Source organism: Sciurus carolinensis, chromosome X (genome assembly GCF_902686445.1).
Source record: "Sciurus carolinensis chromosome X, mSciCar1.2, whole genome shotgun sequence".
In the NCBI taxonomy this organism is placed as follows: Eukaryota; Metazoa; Chordata; class Mammalia; order Rodentia; family Sciuridae; genus Sciurus; species Sciurus carolinensis.
This window is the reverse complement of record NC_062232.1, coordinates 44,123,239-44,149,368: the sequence shown is the minus strand read 5'-3', so window position 1 is coordinate 44,149,368 and position 26,130 is coordinate 44,123,239. Positions and strand designations below refer to the sequence as shown.

At 38.3% G+C, this 26,130-nt stretch overlaps 1 protein-coding gene across 5 annotated transcripts in view; it reads left to right on the top strand.

Annotated features, from left to right (window-relative positions):
* Phf8 (PHD finger protein 8) overlaps nucleotides 1-26,130 on the top strand; it is a 75,089-nt gene that overhangs the window by 15,014 nt on the left and 33,945 nt on the right. For 4 of the 5 annotated variants that reach the window (XM_047536234.1, XM_047536236.1, XM_047536237.1 and 1 more), the window contains exons 3-14: nucleotides 2,080-2,165; nucleotides 2,544-2,652; nucleotides 5,906-6,066; nucleotides 6,733-6,874; nucleotides 8,466-8,652; nucleotides 11,530-11,692; nucleotides 15,944-16,031; nucleotides 16,371-16,477; nucleotides 17,795-17,886; nucleotides 20,256-20,345; nucleotides 22,178-22,480; nucleotides 23,226-23,329. In XM_047536234.1, coding sequence (XP_047392190.1) covers nucleotides 2,080-2,165; nucleotides 2,544-2,652; nucleotides 5,906-6,066; nucleotides 6,733-6,874; nucleotides 8,466-8,652; nucleotides 11,530-11,692; nucleotides 15,944-16,031; nucleotides 16,371-16,477; nucleotides 17,795-17,886; nucleotides 20,256-20,345; nucleotides 22,178-22,480; nucleotides 23,226-23,329 — 1,632 coding nt within the window. The remainder of the gene's footprint in view (nucleotides 1-2,079; nucleotides 2,166-2,543; nucleotides 2,653-5,905; nucleotides 6,067-6,732; nucleotides 6,875-8,465; nucleotides 8,653-11,529; nucleotides 11,693-15,943; nucleotides 16,032-16,370; nucleotides 16,478-17,794; nucleotides 17,887-20,255; nucleotides 20,346-22,177; nucleotides 22,481-23,225; nucleotides 23,330-26,130) is intronic. The other variant, XM_047536238.1, reaches the window with a different exon arrangement.

The window sequence follows — 26,130 nt, the reverse complement described above, 5'->3', positions numbered from 1 at the left end:
CACATCCCCAGCCCTATTTTTTTTTAAATAATTGGGTGTTTTAAAATAACTTTATTTATTTTTATGTGGTGCTGAGGATCAAACCCAGTGCCTCACACATGCTAGGCAAGTGCTGTACCACTGTGAGCCACAACCCCAGCCCCCCAACCCTATTTTGTATTTTATTTAGAGACAGGATATCACTGAGTTGCTTAACACCTCACTTTTGCCAAGGCTGGCTTTGAACTCACTACCCTCCTGCCTCAGCCTCCCGAGCCGTTGGGATTACAGGCATGCGCCGCTATACCCAGCAAGAGAGTTTTTTTGAGAGGTAGAAATAACAGCCTATTTTGTGTTCATGTCAGTTCATGCGAAGTTATTTTGGTGTACTCAGAATTTAGTGAAGCCTGGTATATGCCATGCTGATATGCTTGGACTGGGTAGACAGAGGAGTTACTTTCCAGGTGCCTTAGAACTTGCTCAGTACTTTTTGCACCCCTCCAGGTCCTCTGTGCCTGGAAGCCAGGAGAACCACTGATGAGAATGGTGGATGCCTCTGCTTCTGGTTTTACAGATTGTGTTCTGTATGGTCAATGTGGTTTCAGGAAACCAGAAATTGACTTGGGTTTTTCTGTTATGTTTTAAATGAAGGAAGGTAAAATATGTTGTTTTCCCCTTTTATTCATGAATGAAGATATACTTTCTAGGGCACAGGTGGTGACAGGACCTGACTCCTTGGGTACATTCAGAGAGCAGAGATTGAGCAGATCATGTAACCTCTCAGACTTCTCTAACCCTCAGCCTCTACTCAGTTCCATAATGCTGGAAGAATTGAGTGCCCACTTTTCTGTTCTTGAAGCATTTGGCTATATTAGTGATCCACATTATATTCTAGTTACATGTTTAGTGGTGTATGGAATCATGGAGACCTGAAATTTTGTCCTGTTCTGCTGTTTACTAGGTTTTTTTTGCGGGGGGAGAGGAGGGGAATCAAATATTTTGTTGAAGGAATTGGAGGTAAGGAGTAAGTACTGATGAACTCTCATATGAAACTACATGTTTGGTTATGAAGAGTCAGAGAGGAGCAGATAACAGTGAGGAAAGGAAAGTGCATAGATGGGCCTTACCCTTTTTGTTTGCAAAGATCAGTGGACTTATTTAAATGCTATTGTGAAGGAGGTAAAGAGGGAGAGGTTGAAGATACTGCAGAAAGAAGGGATAATTGATTGAGAATGTAGGAAAAGATGTAACCTGTATTTAAGCACTGAATTTAGAAGGAAAGAAAGAGGGCCTCACTTGCTAGGTAAGTACTTTACCACTGTTTTATATCCTCAATCCTGGGTTATATGTTGAAATAGTATTTTGGATATATTGTGTTAAATAAAATACTATTAAAATTAATTTCATCTGTTTCTTTTTACCTTTTACATGTGACTATTTATAACATTTAAAATTACATATTTGTTTCACTTTATATTTCTGTTGCTAGTGCTACTATAGCATTTCTTCTAGCTTTGACCATTTTAATGAAACTTTACTATGTACTTTGTCATAATTATTTTAGACTGGAAGAAATTTTGCATTGATGAAAATGTTTCATAATCTGCCAATATGGTAACCACTAACTACATGTGACCACTGAACGCTTGAAATGTAGCTGGTGTGATGGGGGACCTGCATTTTATTTAAAAAAATTTTTTTTTTGTTGCAGATGGACAGTATGCCTTTATTTTTTATTTTATTTTATTTTATTTTTTTGGGTGCTGGGGATCGAATCCAGGGCCTTGTGCTTGCAAGGCAAGCACTCTACTGACTGAGCTATCTTCCCAGCCCCCAGTATGCCTTTATTTTATTTGTTTTATTTTTATGTGGTGCTAATGATTGAACCCAGTGCCTCACATGTTAATCAGGTGCTCTGACGCTGAGTTATAGCCCTAGCCTGAGGAACTGAATTTTAAATTTACTTAATTTTAATTAAAATGTAAACAGTCCTATATACTAATAGCTACTGTGCTGACAAGTTACTGTACTGAACAGTACTGTTCTATACCTTATACAAATAATATTTTTGTAAACCTTGAATGGTTTTCTCTTTTCCAGTTGTGTTGGTGTTGAAGAGGAAAAGGCTGCTGACATTGACCTCTACCACTGCCCCAATTGTGAAGTCTTACATGGTCCCTCCATTAGTAAGTAGATCTTAGAGTTTGCATCAGAAGTTGGTCTAGAAGAGGGAAAGAACAAAGGAACCTTGGGAGTGTGATTGCTTTTGTCTGAGTGCTTCATATTCATCATCTTTAGGAAATAGTGGAAATCTATGCAGGCCAGCAGCTGCCCTACGAAGAGGGCAGAAATACATAGCTTTATCTGCCTCTCTTCCCAGGGATTGCCCATAGAAAGCATCCATCTTCATTAGAAACTTTCCTGAGTATGAGGGCTTCATTGACTCCAGATACTTTTTGGAATTGGTGGGCTGGAAGAGAGGAAGAATCTGTTGAGGCCTTTGTTCTTAGAATTGTAGATCATGGCTACTCTGACTCATGATCTCGTGTCTTTTCCTGACTTAGTGAAAAAACGCCGTGGATCTTCAAAAGGGCATGATACACACAAGGGGAAGCCAGTGAAGACTGGGAGCCCTATGTTCATTCGAGAGCTCCGCAGTAGAACTTTTGACAGGTGAGGACCCTAGAGCTCTGGGATGTTGGAACTCATCTCTTCTCAGCTTTCCCAGTGCCTGTACTATTAAGTGTCTCCCCAATTCATGGACATTTTCTGGGCTCAGGTTCCCTCTGGGGAGGAAATTTCTGTTTTGGTCAGTTTCTGAGAACTGTAGTTAAAGTTTAATTTGATATACACAGTACATTATATTCCACTTGTAAATAGTTGTCCTCACATGTGCAATACCCTAGCACTGCAAATAAACAAATGAGAACATGCAGTAATTGAGAGGTAGTATTCCCCAAAGTCAGAAGATGATATAATTACATGCCCCCATGAAGTGTTAGAACGGCTGGAAGGAATCTTAAAACTCAGTAAAGTTAATTCTCTCATTGTAGAGAAGGGAAAACTTTTTTTTTTTTTTTTTTTTTTTTTGCGGCACTGGGGATCGAACTTAGGGCCTTGTGCTTGTGAGGCAAGCACTCTACCAGCTGAGTTATCTCCCCAGTCCGGGAAAACTTTTTTTGGTACTAAGGATTAATTACTGGTTATAATGAACTCTCATCAGATTCCAACCATGGCTATTCTAAGTCTTCTGTCATCCATAGACCTTTATTATTATTATTGTTGTTGTTGTTAATATAATGAAGATTGAACCCAGTGGCTTTACCACTGAGCTACATCCTCAGCCCTTTTTTTTTTTAATTATGAGACAGGGTTTTGCTGAGTTGCTTAGGGTCTTGCTAAATTGTTGAAGTTGATCATGAACTTGAAAACCTACTGCCTCAGCCTCCTGAGTTGCTGCTGGGATTATACTTGTGCACCACCACACTGGGCAGAGAAGAGGAAACATTGTAAAAATAAAAATTTTTTGAGTGGTCATCTATTTCTTTTCCAATCAAAAAGTTTTTTTCCTTTTTTATTAAACTGGCCTTATTAAAAATATATTAAATAATTTATGAATTGAGCAAAGATAATGAGTTAATGAAGAGCTCTTTTACTTGGTTTTTAATTCATTGGATCATTTTCTGGTTTTCTGTGAGTAAAGTGTTATATTTGGGATTATTTTTTTCAACTTAATATCTTCTGTTTTATTTAAAGGCCTGTGATCATGTCTCCTCTCCACCCCACACCCCTCACCCCTCAGGTCCCTTCTCAGTCATTCAATTTCTTGTGAATTCTTTCAAAATTAACCTTGCGTACATGCTTCTTTTTCTTTTTTTCTTTTCTTCTTTTTTTTAATCAGGGATTGAACCCAGGGGCACTTAATCACTGAGCCACATCCCTAGTTCTTTTTATTTTTTTATTTTGAGACAAGGTCTCACTGAGTTGCTGAGGCTGGCTTTGAACTTGCAGTCCTCCTGACTCAGCCTCCCAAGCTGCTGGGATTGCAGGCATGTGCTACTGTGCCCAGCTCTTTCAGTTTTGGACACAGATGGAAATAATATATTCTTCATCTTCCTTTTTTTAACTTAAATTATTTATCTTGGAGGTTAATCCATAACAGCACATACTGATGTTCTTCATTCTTTTTTAAGGCTATTTAGTATTACATTATCTGGATGTACAGTTTATTTAACTGGTCCTCTATTGATGAACATTTAAGTTGTACAGATATTTTGGTATTAGAAAAATGCTTCTTTGAATATTTTAAATACTTACATTTTTGCATATGTGGTAAGCATATATGTAGATTTACTATCTTTAAGGGAAATTGTTAGGTCAAAGAGAATGTGCTTTAAAAATTATAAATATGCCCATTATTTTCATTGTGGCTACACCATTTCATACTCCCACAGACAATGTGTTGAGAGTGCTGATTTCCCTATATCCTGGCCAACATTGTTTGTTATCAAACTTTTTTTGCCATTCTGATAAAATGAAATATTTTTGTTTCCACTTGTATTACTTTAATAATGAAGGAGCTAAATAGATTTTTGTGCATTTATGTTATCTTTATTTTTTTCTCTGGTAGCTGTCTGCTTATATTGATAATTTTTCAATTGTTTTACTATTTCTTACTGACTTATAACAGTTTTCCTTGCAGAAAATTTTAACTTTTTTATTTAGTTATATTTGTATATTGCTACTTTTAGTGACTACTGGGCCTTGGCGCTCTCATGGTTTTTCCACTACTCTTATGGCTTTAGTTTTTACAATTTAATCTTTGGACCATGTAGAATTATGTAAAGAGTTAGATAGATATTGAGCTCTTAATATATTTGTCCCAACACAACTTGTCAAATAGTCTATTATCTTTCTTTTTCCTTTTTTTTGTGGTACCAGGGATTGAACCCAGTATTTTGTACACACTAAGTACATGCTCTGCCACTGAGGTACACCCCAGCTAGTCTTTTATCTTATTACCAGAATGTTCTTTTTAAAACTCCTGTTGGGGGGCTGGGGATATAGCTTAATTGGTAGAGTGCTTGCCTAGCAAGCACAAGGCCCTGGGTTCGATCCCCAGCACCACAAAAAAAAAAAAACTCCTGTTGGGCTGGTGGTGTGGCTTAGTCATAGAGCGCTTGCTTAGCACTGTGAGACACTGGGTTTGATCCTCAGCACCACATAAAAATAAATAAATAAAGGTATAAATATATATATAAATATAAATTTTTTTTTTTTTTTTTTTTTTTTTTGCGGTGCTGGGGATTGAACCCAGGGCCTTGTGCTTATGAGGCAAGCACTCTACCAACTGAGATATCTCCCTAGCCCAAATTATTTTTAAAAAATAAATAAAATTTGTTTTCTAGTTAACTAAGAATGTATGTTGAGAAAATACTTTTTTTGGCTAATGTTTTAAATCGAATGCTGTTGTTGTGGGTTAAAACAAATCAGTTAATCTTGGTAGATAAATCTTTTCTTCCTAGGCAGGCTATTGACTGATTTCTTCCTTTGCTTTCCCAGAGAAAAGCACCCTATTGACTGGATATTCCTGAACTTTGCTAGTGATTTTGCCTTTTGCCTTGGACAGGTCATTTCTTCCTTGGCACATGAGGTTTATGCCATTAGTTGCCAGTACATATAAGGCTCACTGGGGAAGACCACACTTTTTTTATTTAAATACATTTTTTAGTTGTTGATGGACCTTTATTTTCTTTATTTTTATGTGGTGATGAGAATTGGACCCAGTGCCTCACACATGCCAAGCAAGTGCTCTACCACTGATCCACACCCCAGCCCAGACCCCACTCTTTGAGTGAGTGATAGCATTCAGTAAGGCCTTTAGTGAGCAGAACCTCAGGCTCAAGATCTTTTGTGTGGCCCACAGCTCAGATGAAGTGATTTTGAAACCCACTGGAAATCAGTTGACTGTGGAATTCCTGGAAGAGAATAGCTTCAGTGTACCCATCCTGGTCTTGAAGAAGGATGGGTTGGGAATGACGCTGCCCTCTCCATCATTCACTGTGAGGGATGTGGAACACTATGTTGGTAAGCCACAACAGACCCTTTTAACTGACATTGTCCACTCCCATCAAGATCTGTGTCCCTTTCCCTCCAATCCACCTTATTTTCTAGCCATTTATTTTCTAGCCATCTTGAAATCTGAATACCTTGCCTAGAGTCATTCTTGGGTAAAGCTAGAGCCAAAATCTTAAGTTTTCTTTTTCCTCTTAATAGACCACAAAAAATTAGGTTGAACACTATATTTTTGCCTGTGGAATTTTAGGGATCATGGTTTCTCTGTCCTCTGTTGAGGTGAAAGTCTTTGACTCTTACCCTCATATGCCAGTTGTTAGTCTGGACATGATTTTTTGGGATAGAGGAAGAGAAAAACTAAGGAAGCAAGGCTCAGGAAGGTAGGCTGTACTATGTGGGAAACTCTGTGTCAGGTAGTTTCATAGTCCTAATAGACATGGACCCACTGCATAGGTCTAAGGTAAATATAAGCGATGTATTCCTTCCTTACTTCCTAGATGCATGTGTGTGTGTGTGTGTGTGTGTGTGTGTGTGTGTGTGTGTGCACGCACACACACATATATATATCATTCAAGGATAGAAGTTTTGAGTATAAGGCCATATGGACCAGTGAGGAAACCAGGGAGGCTTCCCCTTTCCTTAGGTTCACTTGGTACAGAATCCATCTCTTTACTCTAGGTTCTGACAAAGAGATTGATGTGATTGATGTGGCTCGTCAGGCTGATTGCAAGATGAAGCTTGGTGATTTTGTGAAATATTATTACAGCGGGAAGAGGGAGAAAGTCCTCAATGTCATTAGTTTGGAATTCTCTGATACCAGGTAGGAGGGCAAGGGTAACAAAAAAAGTCTGACAAAGTGTCTGCTACTTCTGGTATGCTGAGTATATATTTGTGTTGCTTTCCCTACTTCCAGGTAGTTTCTTTCTTTGGGATGGGGATTTGTGTTATACTTTCTGGGGTAGCTGCTCACATTATAATAACCAAGTCATATTTCTCCTTCAGAACTTCTAACATTGGATAGATTACCTAGTATCTCTTTTTTTTAATTTTTTTTAGTTGTCAATGGACCTTTAATTTTTTTAATATATTTATATGTCGTGCTGAGAATTGAACCCAGTGCCTCATGTGTGCTAGGCAAGTGTTTTATCACTGAGCCACAACTCCAGCCAGCATAGGATCTCCTTTAATTTTTGTCTCCTTCAAGGCCTAGGACAGCATTCTAAACTTTTTTCTGATATTTAGATTATGTCCTGGTCACTGTCTAACTAACTGCTGGGATAAGTCTCCTGTCCCTGAAAATAGATTCACTAAAATTACCCCCATGTAGTTTCTCTAAGGATAAAGTTTTTTTTTTATTATTTAAAAGGAATTCAAAAACCTGTACCCCCATGTAGTTTCTCTAAGGATAAAGTTTTTTTTTTATTATTTAAAAGGAATTCAAAAACCTGTATTATAGACTTTAGATGATACTATTTGGACTCATCTACTCAATAGATACATATAGTCTTCTCTGTGTACAGACTGGGAAATACAAACAAATTATAACATATCTTTTTGCCCTTAGGGAAGCTTACTGTCTGATTATTTACATTTTTCACCTTTAATTTTGAAATACTTATAGATTCACAGGAAGTTGCAAAAAACCTGTGCAGGAAGGTCCTGTTTACTCCTCAGCCAATTTCCCACAATGGTAACATCTTACATAATTATAGTACAATATTAAAACCCTTGCTGTTGTTTTTAAGATGCAAGATTAAACAACCTGAAGGTATTTAAAAACTTGCTTATTTATACCCCACTTTATCCTGAAAGACTATTTGTGATAGCTTACAGAGATGCAGAGAGGGGGAAAAGAGAATATTAGAACAAAAGGAAAATAAACTTGGGGAAATAAGGTGCATCTGGTAAGTTCTCTGCACATACTGTGCAGTGTATGAATGTCTGCATAGTTGGTCAGGGTGGACTGTAGAGTTTTCACTGAATTTTCTGAAGGTTGGAACAAAGAGGAGAGTGCAACATTATGTGATCTGTGGTTTTACAAGGGATAAAGTCAAGCAGATGTTTCAGAGTAACACTTCACCCAGAATTGAGCCCTGAGTGGTTTCACTAATGACTTCTCATAAAGAAGATACTGTGAGATGTAGACGATACAATAACTGCTATAAACTTAATTGCCAGGTAGGGATAGTATGAGCATTTAGTGGAAAAAACAACTACCTCCTACTGGGAAAGACTGTGGTGCTGGAGTTTGTACTTTGGGAACTGTGTGGAATAAAGATGCTGACCTGACTTATACATGGAGAGAACTTGTTCTGTCTTATCTGACTGTCACTGAGAAAAGGGATTTTATTCAGGCTTCAACCTTCAGTTCCTTGTCAGCTAACATTTGCTTTCTACCCCTTCCTTGCTAGGCTTTCCAACCTTGTGGAGACACCTAAGATTGTTCGCAAGCTATCATGGGTTGAGAACTTGTGGCCTGAGGAGTGTGTCTTTGAGAGACCCAATGTGCAGAAGTACTGCCTCATGAGTGTGCGGGACAGCTATACAGACTTTCACATTGACTTTGGTGGCACCTCTGTCTGGTATCATGTGCTTAAGGTAGGAATGGATATGACTTCTGGAGGCAGCCAGGCCTTGAGCATCCCTGCTTGTGTCAAGTGACAGCACAAAACAGGTCCACCTACCTCCTAGAATCTGTTGGGGTGATATTTCTGTATAACTGTTTTGTCAGAATTTTCTCCTTGGTGGATGTGCCATATAGAATGATGATGGTCTGTCTCTATAGTTTCAATGCTTTACCAAAACTTTTTTGAATAACAGCAGATACCTAAGATTTTCCACACTGTTACCTCCTTAAATGAACTGATTTATACTCCTACCACCATGTATGACAATGTCCATATTTACCTTAGAAATTCCTGGTAACATGAGAAACTTCTCCCCTCACGTTTATTAAGGTATAATTCATATACATTGAAATTCATCTATTTTAAGTATAGAGTTAGATGAGTATTGACACTTGTATATAGTCATTTATCTGCCACCACAATCACAATAGTCTCTTAAAGTCACAATTCCTATAGTTTTCTTTTCAGTGGTTATTATGATTAGTAATTAGCATATTGTCAGTGACTATAAAGGATTTTTGCTGTCTGGAAAATGAATTTCTTAAATAAGTTTGATTGTTTTTCACCATTGTTCATACTATTTCATTTTCTTAATAGAAATGCCAAGGAAAGAGTGCAGGCTGTTTGGATTATGGTTGATGTCCAAATGATCATACCTTTTCAACTAGTTGTTTCCATTGGTTTATCATGAAGAAATTGGAGCCAGGTGCTGTGGTACGCACTTGTAATCCAAGCTACTGAGAAGGCTGAGGCAGGTTGTTTTAGTCAGCTTTTTTTTGCTACTGTGACCAAAAACCTTTAGAAGGGGAATAGTTTATTTTGGGACATACAGTGTCAAAGGTCTCAGTTCATAGGTGGCCTACTCCATTCCTCAAGGCCAGAGGTGAAGCAGGACATCATGGTGGAAGAGTGGTGAAAGAAATCAACTGGGAACATGGTACCAGGAAGTAGAGAGAGAGAGAGGACAAATTATAAACCCCTAAGGCATGCTGCCAGGAGCTCACCTCCTTCAGCCACACCTTACCTGCCTATAGTTATCACCAAGTTAATCCCTCTTGGGTATTAATGTACTGATTAGGTTAAAACTTTTATAACCCAATCATTTCCTCTTAACTTTCTTGCATTGTCTCACACATGACCTTTAGGGGGGACAGCTTACATCTAAACCAAAACAAGAAGTATGGCAAGTTTGAGGCCAACCTGAGCAGTTTAGCAATACCCTGTCTCAAAGTAATTTTTTTTTTGCAGTGCTGGTGATTGAACCCAGGGCCTTGTTCTTGCAAGGCAGGCACTCTACCAACTGAGCCATATCCCCAGCCCTCAAAATAATTTTTAAAAAAAATGTATTGGGGATTTAACACAGTGGTAAAGTTACCAGCATGTGCACATGTGCAAGTTACCGGATTCAGTTCCTAGTACCACCAAAAAAAAACAAAAAAAAAAAACAGGAAGAAAAAATTGGAGCTGGAGCAAGTAAATGAAAGTGCTGTTCATACAAATGCTAGATTTAACTCTTATTTTGTTTTTATTATTATTTTGGCACCTGGGATTGAACCCAGCATCACTTCACCACTTAACATTCTTAGTCCTTTTTACTTTTTATTTTGAGACAGGGTCTCACTAAGTTGTTTAGGCTAGCTTTGACTTATGAGCCTCCTGCCTTAGTCTCCCACATTGCTGGGATTACAGGCATGCATACCACACCCAGCTTAACTCTTATTTTTAAATAATTTAGTTTTCATAGAAAAGATACAAAAATAATGGGAGGGCTGGGGATATAGCTCAGTTGGTAGAGTGCTTGCCTCAAAAGTACAAGGCCCTGGGTTCAATCCCCAGCACCGCAAAAAAAAAAAAAAAAAAAAAAAGGAAGATTTCCTGTGTGCCCTTCACCCAAATTCCCTGAATGTTACCATTTTATATTTTCTCTTTAAATCAAGCATAATAAAATATATGTGTGTATGTATGTATGCGCATACATTTTTTCAGAGACATTTGAGAGTAGTTGTGGAGACACAGTGTCCTTTATCTCTAATAATTCAGTGCGTAGTTCTTAAAAGCAAAAGTATTCTCTTATATAATCATAGTATAGTTATCAACTGAGGGAATTGACATTGATATAATACCATTAACTAATCTACAGAGCTGTCAAATTTCTCCAGTTGTTCAGTAGATATTCCTGGTGTTGCTTTCCTGTGTTGAAATTTATTATTATGAAATACTTGTTAAACAATAAAACTATAGGATTATCTTTTGCTAGTGGGTTTTTGTTCCATTTTTGCTAAATTATCTATCTGGTGATTATCCAGGTGAAACACAATTAGGAAATAAAATGTTCTTCCAACAGATAATCACCTAACATATAATCTTCCAGAAGTCCTTGGGCGATTACTGAACTTTTAAACTTTTATTAGCTTTGATTGCAGGTGTGAGAAGGAACACTCTGTAAATGGCATTTAAAGGCAAATTCAATTTTCTTCTCATCAGTAATGTGGCCTTAAATTCTCCTAGGGTTAGTAGTATTGATCTCCTCATCTATAGAGGCTGTTTTCATTTGGTGTTGTATCTAAAATAGAAACATTTGGTGTACTTTTGTCCTAACTTGAACAATTTTGTTCAAAATGCTCTTTCAAAATTGTTTTTGTCATATGTTTAGAAACTTAAAAGTGCAAAAAAGACTTTTGAAGTTTTCTAAATTCACATAAAAATGATGCCTGATGTGTCTGGGAAAGAACACTGACATCTTGCCATAGTCATGGAATATGGGACAGAGACTAGGCCTTTGGAACATCCCCAAAGGACTTTTCTGGCAATTCATGGTATTTGACCCTTCAACTTATTTTTGTTTCAGGGTGAGAAGATTTTTTACCTGATCCGCCCAACAAATGCTAATCTGACTCTCTTTGAGTGCTGGAGCAGCTCCTCTAATCAGAACGAGATGTTCTTTGGGGACCAGGTGGACAAGTGCTACAAGTGTTCCGTGAAGCAAGGACAGACACTTTTCATTCCTACAGGTCTTTCCTGGGCTCCTGTGGGGGAGGTTTGGGGAAGTTGTAAAGAGCAGAGCTATGCACCATAGCCAATTTCTTCCCATAATATATTATTCTGATTATGTGGGATGTCTCTCTCATACCAGCTGAGTACTAAGAGCTAGACCCTCAGGAAGATTCACGTGGTGGCCAGTGAGCAGCATGGTTGCTTTGGGAGGCTACAGATAGGGATTGGGTTGGGTGTCCAGGAAGAGTCTGGTGGAGTTCTTTCCACTGGGTTAATGTCAACTTGGTAGACAGAGAACAGGGCTCTCCCTGCTCCCAGTATAACTATAGTGATAGTGACTTGAAGGCTGATACTCTAGTCAATAAATTAGAATAACCTGTGGTGAGGGTGGAACCTTTTCCCTTAAACAATATGTATCTGGGCTTTACTGTTAGAATTCTTAGATCTTGAGTGGGGTTTAAGTTTGTGTGGGAAAGTGGGAAATAGTTCCCCACTTGTCTCAATTGAGAGTTGACATCTTTACTTGATTAAGTCTCCCATGAACACAGTATATCTCTCCATTTACTTAGATTTAGCTTGTCTTATTTAATCACAGTTAATTAAGACATTGTTAAATTTTCTTGAAATCTTTGGTAAAATTCTCTAGTGAAAAATCGCATGAACCTGAAGATTTTTTTTTTTCAGGAACTCTTTAACATTCAATTTCTTTAATATTTATAAGACTATTGAAATTATCCATTTCATGTTAGATGAGTTGTAGTAATCTGTGCTTTTCAAGGAATTGATCTGTTCTGTATTTTTTCTTTTTTCTTTTTTTTTTTTTTTGCGACATTTGGGATAGAACATCTCAGGCACACAATCTACTACTGAACTATGCCTCCAGCCCTATTTTATCTAAATTGTCACATTTATGTGCATAGGCCAGGTATGGTGGCATGTGCCAGCTACTTGGAAGGCTAAATCTGGAGAATTGCTTGAGCTCATGAGTTTTTTCTAAAATATATTTTTTAGTTGTAGATGGACACAATACCTTTATTTAATTTATTTGTTTTATGTGGTGCTGATAATCAAACCCAGTGCCTCACACGTGCTAGGCAAGTGCTCTACCTCTGAGCTACAACTCTAGCTCCAAGCTCATGAGTTTGATACCAGCATGGGTAACATAGTGAGACCACACCTCAAAAACTTTTCCTTAGAATTTATGTGTGTATAGTTCTTCATAGTATTTCCTTATTACCTTTTCGATGTCTTCCAGATCTCTAGTGATATCCTCTGTTTCCTTCCTGATGCTATTTGTGCCTTCTCTTTTATTTGTTATCAGTCTCACTAGAGTTGGTCTATTTCATTGATCTTTTGTAAGGACCACCATTTGTTTCATTGATTTTTCTCTGTTATCTTTCTGTTTTCAATTTTTATTGATTTCTGCTTTTATCTTTATTTTTCCTTTCTTCTGCTTGCTTTGGATTTACTTTCCTTTCCTTTTTCTAGACTTGAGATGAGAGCTTAGATTATTGAATACTTTCCTTCTTTTCTGATGTAAGCATTTAGTGTTATAAATTTACCTTTCACAACTGATTTAGCTGTGTCACACAAATTTAGTTGTATTTTCATTTCCATTTAAATTCACTTTTGAAAAAAGTTTGAGATATAATTCATATACCATAGAATTTACTACTTTAAAGGGTACAATTCAGTTGTTTTTAGTATATTTGCAAGGTTGGGCAACCATTACTTGTTATCTCCTACTAGAAAATGTTCACCACCTCAGCAGGAAACCCTGTCCCATTAGCACTCATTCTTTTTTTTTTTTTTTGGGTGCTGGGGATCGAACCCAGGGCCTTGTGCTTGCAAGGTAAGCACTCTACTGACTGAGCTATCTCCCCAGCCCCTCTTTTTTTTTTTTTTTTAAATCAGGAATTGAGTGAGTCAGGGGTGCTTAATCACTGAGCCACATCCCCAGCCTGTTTTTCTTATTTGTTTTTATTTTGAGACAGGGCCTCACTAAATTACTGTGGCTGGCTTTGAACTTGCGATCCTCCTGCCTCATTCTCCCGAGTGTGCCACCTTGCCTGGCAGCTGTCACGTAATATTCTTCCCTCCTCCCAGCCTTTGGCAACTACTTTTGTTGTTCCTTTGCATATGAATTTTCTCCTTTGACTATTTCATATAAATGGAATCATGTAATATGTTATCTTTTGTCTCTGGCCTCTTTCACTCAGCATGTTTTCAGAGTTCATCCATGTTATAGCATTTATAAGTTCTTTGTTCTTTTGAATAAATAATACTCTACAGTGTGGTTTTCCCACATTTTGTTTGTCCATTCATCAGTTGATAGACAATTGAATTTTGTGGTGCTGAGGATCGAAATCAGAGCCCCATACGTGCTAAGCAAGTGCTCTACGGCTGAGCTATATTCCCAGCACCCCCATTTTTTTGATTTATGAATAATGTTGCTGTGAACATTCATGTATAAGTTATTGTGACAGCATAACAGGTTTGAGAATTTCTGTTCTGAAAATATGAAATCCAAAATGACCTAAAATCTGAAATTTTTTCACGTGTGTGGTGCTGGGGATTGAACCTGGGGCTTCATGTATGGAAGGCAAGCACTTGACCACTGAGCCACATCCCCAACCCTAAAATCTGGAACTTTTTGAATCACCAACATAATACATGAAAATTTCACATCTGGCCTGGTAATAGGTCATAGTCAAAACACAGGTAACCTAAAAATATATTAAAATTCCTTTAGTGTATACATATAAAGTAAATATGAATGAAATGAATTTCATGTTTAGACTTGCATCCCATCCCCAAGATGTTGTATATATGTAAATATTCTGGAGTCTGAAAAAAATCTGAAATCTGTAACTTCTGGTCACAAGCATTTCACATAAGGGATACTTAATCTGTAGTTTTAGTTCTCCTGATTATGTACATGGGAAGGGAATTGCAGGATGATACAATAGCTGTTTATCTTTTTTTTTAATTTATTTTTTTAGTTGTCAACAGACATTTATTTATTTATATGTGGTGCTGAGAATCAAACCCAGTGCATCACACGTGCTAGGCAAGTGTTCTACCACTGATTTTTGTCTGTGTTTTCTTCTGTGTGTTTTATACTTCTTTTGTTCTTACATTTAGATATTTTATCCATTTGAGTTAATTTTTCTATATGGTGTGAGGAAAGGGTCCAGTTTCAATATTTTGCATGTAGATACCCTGTTGTCCCAGACCATTTGAAAAGAGTATTCTTTCTCCCAATGAAGTATCTTGACATCTCTGTCAAAAATCAGTTGACTATAGATGTATGGATTTATTTGTGACCTTGAATTCTGTTACATTGATTTGTATCCTTGTGACAGTAACACTGTTTCAATTATATACTTGTAATAAGTTTTGAAATTGGGAATTTTCAATTCTTCAACTGTTTCTTTTCATGATTATTTTGAATGTTCTGGACCTCTTAAATTTTACTTGCTATAGTTATTTTTAGTGGTTGCTGTAGTTATTAACATTATACATTCGTAGCTTATCACAGTCTACTGGTATTTGCATTTTGGTAGTTTGAGCAAAGGGTTTTGGTCTCTCATATTCTCTGAAAGAGTCTGAGGGAACCCAAGAGTTACTTGGATCACACCTAAAGAATAGTGGATGTAGAGGAGCCAGTTTGGAGGCTGTTGCAGTAGCCAAGATAAGAGATAATGAGAGATCTGAACCAAGGCATTAGTATGATGGAAGAATAGATGGAGAAGGGGAGATGAACATAGGAAAGATTTAAGAAAAATCTCAAGGTTTCAGGAAGAGAAGGGCCAGGAGGAAATTGTGTTCTAAATGGGTGCATGCTTTACAACCAACCTATGAAGTAGATGTTTAGCCAGGAAATTGATGAATTTGAACCCAGGTCTGTATAGTACAAAAGTTATTTTTTTTTCCTCCTCTGGTTAGAGTTAAAAGAAACCATTATGACAAGGATGTGATATTCTGAGAGATGAGAGAGGGTGATAAGACAAGAGAAAGATTTTTGTAGTGGAGAGGAGGGAAGTGGAAACTGTTTATTAACCCCATAGGTTGATTCAGTTCAGGATTATAATGATGGAAGACTATGCCAGGTTGGGTGTTGAAATGGTAAAAGAACTAAGAGTGTTCTGTGTCACTGTTAGGTTAACTGTTCTTAAGGAGTTGAGATTAAGCTGGACAAGCAGTAGAGATTTCTGGAGGAAGAAAGGCCTTCTGCCAGCTATGATTTTGCCTTGTTAATTCTGCAGGTTGGATCCATGCTGTTCTGACCCCTGTGGACTGCCTTGCCTTTGGCGGGAATTTTTTACACAGCCTTAACATTGAAATGCAGCTCAAGTAAGTACTGAAGTTGGTCATTCATTTCCACCAGAATTCTTGAGCTCTTCTGTATGGTGAGGAGCACAGCATAATAAGAGGCAAGACAATCAGAAAGAATGGATTCTGGTTTCTGATGATGTTCAGCTTGAGAATTAATATCTTTTCCTCACTTAGTAGTTATGTGACTTTGGGCAAGTCATATAACGTCTGAGGCTAAAGTCTTCTGTGTAATTCAAGATTTTATGGGTTCATTGTAAGGATCAGAGATAGATACATTGCATCCAGACTAATACCTGGTACGTAGCATGTGCTCCATAAATGGATCCTTGTTATTGTTGTTATGTCTCCTTCTTCTAGAGCCTATGAGATTGAGAAGAGGCTAAGCACAGCAGACCTTTTCAAGTTCCCCAACTTTGAGACCATCTGTTGGTATGTGGGAAAGCACATCTTGGATATATTTCGAGGTATGGAGCCCTTTGCCAACTCTTCCCTTTTCCCTGCTCCTGATAGAGAGAGAGAGAGAGAAAGAAATATGAATAACTATCACCTCAGAAACAGTGGTATTCCATCATCCCAAAGATGATATTATGTATATCAAAACATCATGTTGTATACCTTACATGTATAAAATAGAAAAATGTAAAAAGTAATAAATTGCTATTTTAAAACTATCCCTAATGATATCCCTTTAGACTTTTACCCACTTTCTTCCCCTGCACTATCCATGATTTTTGGAAATCACTAATCTATTTTCCATCTCTGTAATTTATCATTTCAAGAATACTATATAAATGGAACCATACAGTATATGATCTTTTGAGATATGTTTTTTTATTCAGCCTAATGTATGGCACAGCATGGATTTAAATCTTTTTGTTTACCAAGTGTAGCTGAGAAGATTGGATCACAGTGAAATTACTCCTATTTCCTGCTAGTTAAGGTCAGAAGCACAGTTTGGATTAGTCTAAGAGTTTCCTGGATGTGCTTCCCATGGCAATAAAGATGAGTACTGACCATCCTGGCATCATCATGTTGATTCCTAGGTATCAGTCCAGATGGAAGCCAACTTAACTGGTTTCTTCTTTCTTAGTCTGTTCTGAAATGGAATGAGTTCCTTGTTCAGGCCTGAGATTGATTTTTTTAAGGTGACTTGGCCAGAAGGAATCAGTATTTCTGAGTTACAAAGGACCTAAGAGCCCAATGAGTACAGTTTCATACTCAGTACCTTAATCCCTTATTCTACCACCTAGATAGACTCTTCTACATTAATGACCCTTCAAACTTGTGTAGGTAGTAATCGTTGTTCTCCTGAGAACATTTCTCATTTTGAGACCTAAGAGGCAGAGTAATGTAATGGTAGGATCACAGTCCCCAGATTCAAATAGACATGGTTTAACTCTTTTTGTACCGGGGATCGAACTCAGGGCCTTGTGCTTGCGAGGCAAGCACTCTACCAGCTGAGCTATCTCCCCAGCCCTAGTTTAAGTCTGACTCTAGTGTTTATCACACATGTGTGTCCTTCTTTAAGTTTCAGTTTCCTGAACTATAAAAAGAAGATAATCATTCATGGCTTGCAGGGTGGGTCTAAGGATTAAATAAGATAATAGATCTTAAGTGCCTAGCATGTAAGTGGGTTCTCAGCAAGTGAATACTGTTAGAATAACTGAGATCTTGAGTTGTGCTCAGAACCCTGTGCATTTTCCTGATTGCTCGACAAAGGTAACAATTCTTCACTTCCCTGCATGACTTTGTCGATATTACATTCTTCTTTATCCCTTTAGGTTTGCGAGAGAACAGGAGACACCCTGCCTCCTACCTGGTCCATGGTGGCAAAGCCCTGAACTTGGCTTTTAGAGCCTGGACAAGGAAAGAAGTAAATATTTCTATTTCTTTACCTCCTCAGACATTCTGCCCTCTCTAGGGACTGGCTTTGTATAGATAGATACTTTGGTGAGACAGAAGAGACAAGAGGCTTGTGGGCTCCTGGATATAGAGTAGAATTGTGGGCTAGGATTCCTTGGATTACTTTATTTATTTATGGTACTTTGAGTTGAACCCAAGGGTACTGTATTACTGAACTATATCCCTAGCCCTTTTTATTTTATTTTGAGACAGAGTCTCACTATGTTGCCGAGGCTGGCCTTGAATTTGCAGTCCTTCTGTCTCAGCCTCTCAAGTAGCTGGAATTACAGACATATTACCACCACACCACGCTCTTTTTTAAAAAAATTTTTTTAGTTGTCAGTGCATCTTTTATTTCATTTATTTACATGTTGAGTATCAAACCCAGGGCCTCATACATGCCAGGCAAGCGCTATACCACTGAACCACAACTCCAGCCCCTAACACCAGGCTCTTTTTATGTATATTTTGAAAATGTAAAAATAGAATGGATTATATTTTCAAAATTTTTAAACAAACAATCAACTCTAAGAAATACAAAAATTAGAAGAAATAGTAATACATATTTAGGCTTCAAATAGTCTACAAATTTCTTCCCCTGTCTACAGTGACCTTAGTGTCACTAAGCCATTGTGAGCTTAACCTGCACATTCTCTCCATTTTCTATTGCCAAACTTCCTCATTGACATTTTTAGACTTCGTGTTTTGGGCCTTCTCTTTCTCCCTGAATTTACCTACACATGGACCTTAAACTGATTCTGCTTCTCTGTACTCCTCAGGTGTACAGAGGAGTACACCTTTAACTTTTAACTTCATCTCTGATCCCTACCATGAAGTAAACTTCAGAGTGACTCTGTCCTAGGAATACGAAAAGGGAAGTGGGTGGGTGAATCCTAAGCACTCATGCCCTGAGCCAGGACAGACCTGGGAACCAAGTAGTGATCCCAAGCATCATGACCAGAGGGTGATAGGATGCAGTTCTACGGAACCCACTCTCAAGGAAGAAGTCTTTTGTGATGTTCAGATGACTTTCATAGGAGGCATCTCCCTGAGTCCCTGGTCTGGGAGAGAGGGAGCCATTAAAGAGTATCCAGCTGGGTCACATGGGTTCCCAACCACCAAAATAAATTCCAAGTATATTTTAAAGAGTGTGGGATCGGGGAAGAATCAAACCAAGAGGAAACAAGAAGGAAATGCTAAGAAGTTTGTCAGAGTCAGCCCTCTGGATACAGAAATGAAGTGAAAAGTGGTGGAAGATATCACAAAGGAAAATTTTGTAAACATTAAAAAGATGGTGTCCATTGGCACTCTTCTCTAATCCCACGTACTCATGAGACTGAAGAAAGAGGATTGCAATTTTGAGGTCATCCTGGGCAACTTAATGAGACCCTGTCTCAAAAATTTAAAAAAGGGCTGGGGATATAGTTCAGCATTAGATCATCCCTGGGTTCAATTCCCAGTACTAAAATAAACAACTATCAGGTATCTCCCTGGGTACGTACTGAGCTAGCTGTGGGCCTGTAGGTGATCAGTCAACAGTGAGTTCTGTCCTCACAATGGAGAAGATGGCTCGTTCCTATTGATCTTTTTAAGATTAAGGTCCTTGGCTTTGTAAGGATTATGGCCCAAGCCCACAACTGAATCCCTCATGTCTCCTGATACTGTCCTTTATCAGATTCATGTTTTATATATTTTTTTTGCGTGGTGCTGGGAATTGAAGCCAGGGCCTTGTGCATATGAGGCAAGCAGTATACCAACTGAGCTATATCCCCAGCCCAGCCTTTTTTTTTTTTTTTTTTTGGTGGTGCTGGGGTGCCTTCTACATGCTAGGGAGGCACTCTACCACCTGAGCTATATCCCCAGACACTTTAACTTTTTCAGTTGCAATTTTGGTTTTTTTCGAGGGGGGATGTTAGGGATTGAACCCAACCCAGGTTCTTGTGTTTGCTAGGTAAGTGCTCTAACACTAAGTGACATCATCATCCCCAGGGTTTTATTTTCTATAAATCCAATTGATCATAATTTTCTTTTCTGGTTCATGTAGTTGTGTCTTAAGAAATCTTTGCCCCAAAGGTCACAAAGGTATTCTCCTCTCTTCTAGAGGGTGTATAGTTTAGGTTTTGCATTTAGGTCTGTGATCCTTTGTGTGTGGGGCGGGAAGGGGGAGTGTAAGAAGTGAATTGATGTTTTTGTAATATATGGATATCTAATTGGTCCAGTACCAATTTTTGGAAAAAAGGAGTACCCTTTCTCAATTGAATTGCTTTGGCTTGTTTGTTGAAAATTATAACAAATGAGCTATTTGTGTGGGGTCTATTTCTCATGCCTCTTGTTTGACAGGCTCTCCCAGACCATGAAGATGAGATCCCGGATACAGTGCGGACTGTACAGCTCATTAAAGATCTGGCTAGGGAGATCCGCCTTGTTGAAGTAAGAAACATGGGGGAAGGGAAGGCATTTGGGAAGGGCTCAAGACTCAAGTGGCAGGTCAGGACTTTGTAGTTGGCATAGACCCTAAGCAAAAGGGTTGGAAAGACCCCACCAAGGGGTCAGTCAGTCATTAAGGTAATTATTTTGTGCTTCAAATGCATGTAACACATTGGGCAAGGCTCTTAGTGTATTTGTATGTATATATATATAAAATACAGTGCCTGTCCAAAAGAGAACTCCTAGTTTAGTAGAGGCTCCTGAACAAAATTAACCTCTCTAAGCCTCAGTTTCCTGAACATCTCTAAAATTAGGATAATTATACCTACTCAAGTATTGTTAATAGGAATAAATAAAGTAATGTGGTTTGAGCATTTGGTATAGTGCTTGGCACATAGTAGGTATTCAAATTCTGGTGGTGGGTGGTGGTGGTGGTAGTTATAGTTGTTGTTGTCATTAATATTTTGACTCAGTCTCTGCACTCTACAAAATGACAGTTCTCTCAGGTTGAAGATTATTACAAAGCCATGTTTCAACAGGTGGCATATACCACAAGGCAGTAAGGTATAGTGGTAAGAGACTCAGAGAAACCTGGGTTTCTGGTTCCTGCTCTGTCACTTGAAAGCCTTTCAGAGCCTAGTTTCTTCATCTTTAAAGTGGGAACCAACCTTTCAGAACTTTGGTACGATTAATAGCTAATATATGTAGAGCTCCTTCACACAGTGCCTGGCAGAGTAAGTACTCAATAAATGTGAGCTATTGTTATTAATAAACTTTGTAGCAGAGAGAACCCAGTGTGGGCTGGTGAAGTAGTAGAGGCACCAGAGGAGAATTGGACTTGAGGATATTTAAATTGTCTTTTTAGCTCAGGAGCAGTAAAGTTCCATTTTAGCACCCCAGGGCATACATACATGCTAGAAGGGTGGTCAAGTGAGTTAATAGAAGTTGGACTTCTAGCCTCACTGCTTGCAGTGTTTCACTGCCTACACAACACTTTACAGTGTCCACCTCCTACCTCATTTTCCTCCACTCCAAGTGTTAAAATCCTTCAGGATTTAATTAAAGGCCTACCTTTTCTCTGACTCTTCCTACTCAAGTCAGTCTTGGGCACACAGTGTACTTGGGTTGATTGAAAGAGAACTTGGAGCATATCTGGTCCTTTGGCTTTCAAATGTTTTAAAGCAGCAGAATCCTCTTTTCAAATGAAACCTTATGTGGAAATCTAGTGTATACAATGAGTCAAAGTACAGCTGCCTTGATTAGGATGAAGGTAGGAGGCTTAGGGCTCTATTTGTTCTTCTCATCTGCTTTCCACCTACTTTCAGTCCCTAGGGCTTTTCCCAAGAAGCTCTAAAGAACCACGGGAATCTTTGAAAACCTCATGTCCAATCTAGTCCCTTAATTTTAGAGCTGAACAAACAGAACTTCAGGGTAGTCAGATAACTTTCCTGAGGTCACATAGCTAGCTAGTAGCAAAATTAGTATTAAAACCTCTCTCCTCCTCTCAAATCCTATAGTCCTTAAAATTTGAATCATACAGTTTAATACTTGATTATTTTCTGTTGTATGTCAGCTACTCCTGGAGTCTTCTCTCCAATTTTGACAATAGTACTGGACCTTTCTTTTGCTCGTCTTCTTACTTGTCAATGGCTGGGCAAAGAAATGCCACCCAATAAATTCTTGAATGACTTGTGCAGAAACTAGGGTGTGCATATGTGGAGCATTTGTAAGCCACTTCCATGGCAGTACTGCGAGTGCCGGGAACAGACCTCTGCTCTTAGCATAGAGAACCCTTGAGTAAGCTCTAACCCCCTCATGTACTAACACTCTTATAGGACATCTTCCAACAGAACGTTGGGAAGACGAGCAATATCTTTGGGCTGCAGAGGATCTTCCCAGCTGGCTCCATTCCCTTAACCAGGCCAGCCCATTCCACTTCAATGTCCATGTCCAGGCTGTCACTGCCCTCCAAAAGTGTTCCAAAGAAGAAAGTCCTGAAGCCCAAGGAACTCTTCAAGAAGGCAGAGCAAAAGGGCAAGGAGAGTTCAGCCTTGGGGCTTGCTGGCCAGTTGAGCTATAATCTCATGGACCCATACAATCATCAGACACTGAAGACAGGCTCTTCCCAGAAAGCAAAGGTGGGTGCTGGCCCATGGGTTCAGCCCAACACTTTTGGGTCCCTTGGAAGAGCAGAGTTTCAAAAGGACAGACAGTCCTGTCCTGCTCCAACTTCCCTTAGGACCCTTAGCGTTTGGCTACCAGTTCCACTTATTTAACAAGCATTTATTGAGACCTTTTCTATGCTGGGCACTGTGATAGGTGCTGTGAATGTAAGTCTCAAGAGGCTGATAGATTAGTGAGAAAGATAGGCATTAAAATAAATGAATGCAATGAAGTGTTGTGGATGCCACAATGAAGGGTATTTGTGGGACCCTGAGAGACAGAGGCGGGTTGAGTCTGTTTCTGAGTAGAAGAGATGATCAGGAGCTCTGTTCTAAAAAATACGACGTTTGAGCTGAATCTTGAAATGCTGGGATGGAAATGAGATTTTAGAACATTGTGTGTCAGATTGGAGTCTTTAACAGGTCCTTGAGAAAAGCCCTCCACCTTACATCAAGATTATGGTGCCCTCCATGGGCGTATGAAGATGGCCCTCTCCTTTTTTTAGGGAACATGTTTTATAAGATTGGTAGATTTTCCCTGAGCCATCCATTCTCAACCTCCTACTCCTGTGATTATTGGGTGGTGGTGGGGTGATACAATAGAAGGCCTTGGTTCAGGGGGTTTGACAGTGAACTCAACCAGTGAAACCAGAGGGAACTGTCCATCTTGATTCAACTGGGAGTCTCAGACTGGTGACAACTGAGCCTCCTCCTCCTGCAGTTCAACATCACTGGTACCTGCTTGAATGACTCAGATGATGACTCACCAGACATGGACCTTGATGGGAATGAGAGCCCGTTGACCCTATTGATGGCTAATGGCAGGTGAGATGGGAAAAAGAAAAACAGTTTTGGGGATTGTTGGTGGCAATATGCCACTAATACAAGGAGTGGAATTGGGACCCAGGGATTGGACATGGGAGGGGGAGGACCGTACTTAGGGCAATACCCAGATATTATCATGTATCATTGCTTACATCAGAGAATCATGGTGGGTAGGAGCAGAGTTGTGGAATCTAATTGGCAGTCCTAAGAAAATGTGTATATAAATCTAGAATTATTATTAGTCAGTGGGATGGAACCACTGGTTGATAAAAGTATTGTACTGATCAAAAGCATTAGTTTTTTATAGGCCTTTCAAATTGTGATTTGATTTTTGATTTTTGGAATTTTATTGATAGAAAGCTGCACAAGTGTGTAAAGAGAAATGTTCATTGCTCAACTGCAGCACTACTTGTAGTAGTAAGTAATTAGAAGCAGTCAAATATTTATCAGTAAAGGTTAGATATATAACTTATGATATGTCTTCTAGAATGAAATACCATATAGTTGTTTGAAAGAATGGGACATTTTAATATCCATTGACACAGAAAGATGGCCTAGATAGATAGATAGATAGATAGATAAACAGATAAGCTTGATAGACAGACATAGATATCTATCTATCTAGTTGTATATCTATATTTTTTAAGATGGGGTCTTGCTCTATTGTTGGGACTATTTCTGAACTTTCATGCTCAAGGGATTCTCTTGTGTTAGCCTCCCAAGTAGTTGGGAATACAGGCATGCACCATCATGCCCCATTTCAAGATATATTCTTAAGTGAAAAAATTGGGCTACAAAATAATGTATAAGAGTATAGTTCCATGTTTTTTTTTAAATCATGTGTGCACACATTTATGTGTGTGCATATGTAGTCCTGAGTTTGAATCCCAACTCTGACACTGTATTTACTGTGACACCTTGGCAATTCAATTCATCTTTCTGATTCTCAGTGTTTTCATTTTATCTTTCTACATATGAAGCTTGCTTTAGGATTATTGGGAGGATTAAATGATATAATATATGTAAAGTTCTTATCACAGTGACTGGCACATAGTAGATGCTTCATAAATGGTAGTTCTTATAAATCTGCTGATAAAAATGGAGATCAAAGGTAATGATGATGTTATGGGTATGACCAGTAGTTCATCAGTAAACCCTGAAATATGTAGGGAAGCAAAGGCAGGGGAGGGCAGTAAGTGCTATCACCTGGATACTTAGAACACTAGACAGCAGAGTCAAGAGTCAAGTAAAGGGCTGGGGCTATAGCTCAGTTGGTAGAGTGCTTGCCTCGCAAGCACAAGGCCCTGGGTTCAAATCCCCAGCACCGCAAAAAAAAAAAAAAAAAGAGTCAAGTAAAGAGTATGAATAATGATGTAGAAACAAACAATAACAATACTTTAATAGCCTGTTTGTAGAAAAGGGTTGACTTTAAATCTCAAGGGAGAGTGTAGTGTGTAGTAGTTCTGTGTGACTGGAAGATAAGAGAATGGAATAAGGGTAGGGCAGATTCTGAAAGCACAACTATTCTTGGAGTTTGAGAAGTGAGTTACTGAAGAGTAAGATTAGAGAACACATTGAGCATTGCCTTTGTTCAGAATTCCTGGTAGGTTTCCTGGAGAGGAAAAAATTGAGAGCCCTAAGACTCCAGTTTATAATGGCCATTGAGGATATTGGGAGATATTACCCCTCTCCTACCAGTCTTTCTCTTAGCTGCTGCAGTTTTCAGAAGCTGTGATTAAGTAAATAGAGAGAGTCAAGGTGTAGAAATGTTTACAGATCATATGATAATATGTTTGGGCTTTTTTTCAAATTCAGCATTTTGCAAGGAGTGAGGTGTAGATGAAACAAGATTCTCTGTGTGTTCACATTTGCTGAAATTTAGGTGATAGATGGGAGTTCATTGTACATTTTTATTTTTATAAATGTTTCAGATTTTCAAAATTAGAAATTAAAAGATCAGGGCAGATAACATTGATTGAGGATCTGCATTGTGTCAAACTGTTTTAGCTATTTACATATGCTATTTTATTTAGTTCTTAAAACAACCATCAAAGTAAGTATCGTTATGCCCATTTTACTCAAATGAAAACCGAGACCCAGACAACTTAATTATACTATTAGCTACCATTGGCCACTTGACATGTGTCAGGCTCTGCATTAACTCATTTAATCCTCCAACAAGCATATGAAGTAGAAAATGGGTCAATTTAATAATAGTTCTTTGAAAGATACTTCAACAAAATGACTGTGAGATGAATGTATGAATACACTGATTTACCAGAAAGTTATTCCTTTAAAAAAACTGTTGTTTACTATATGTAACAGGATTGCTAAAGCCACTTTTGAATTTTTTCCATTTCCTTCTTAGATATGTATTTTTGATAGATACATATTATTTCTACATATTTATGAGGTATGCTGTGATGCTTTGATTCATAATACATTAGGTAATGATGAACTCAGAGTAATTAATTATGTTTTAAAAAATATTTTTTAGTTGTTGATGGACCTTTATTTTATTTATTTATTTTTATGTGGTGCTGAGAATTGAACCCAGTGCCTCACACATGCTAGGCAAGCACCCTACCTCTGAACTATAACCCCAACCAATTATTTACTTTTAAGAAAAAACTTTTTTGATACAAGGTCTTGAACCTGGGGCGGGGGAGGTTTCCACTGAGCAACTTCCCCAATCTGAGTGATTCTTTCTTTATTTTGCATACATATTTCTCTCCTTTAACTATCTTGAAACATGTTATTATAAATTATAGTCACCCTGCTATGCCGTAGAATGCCAGCAC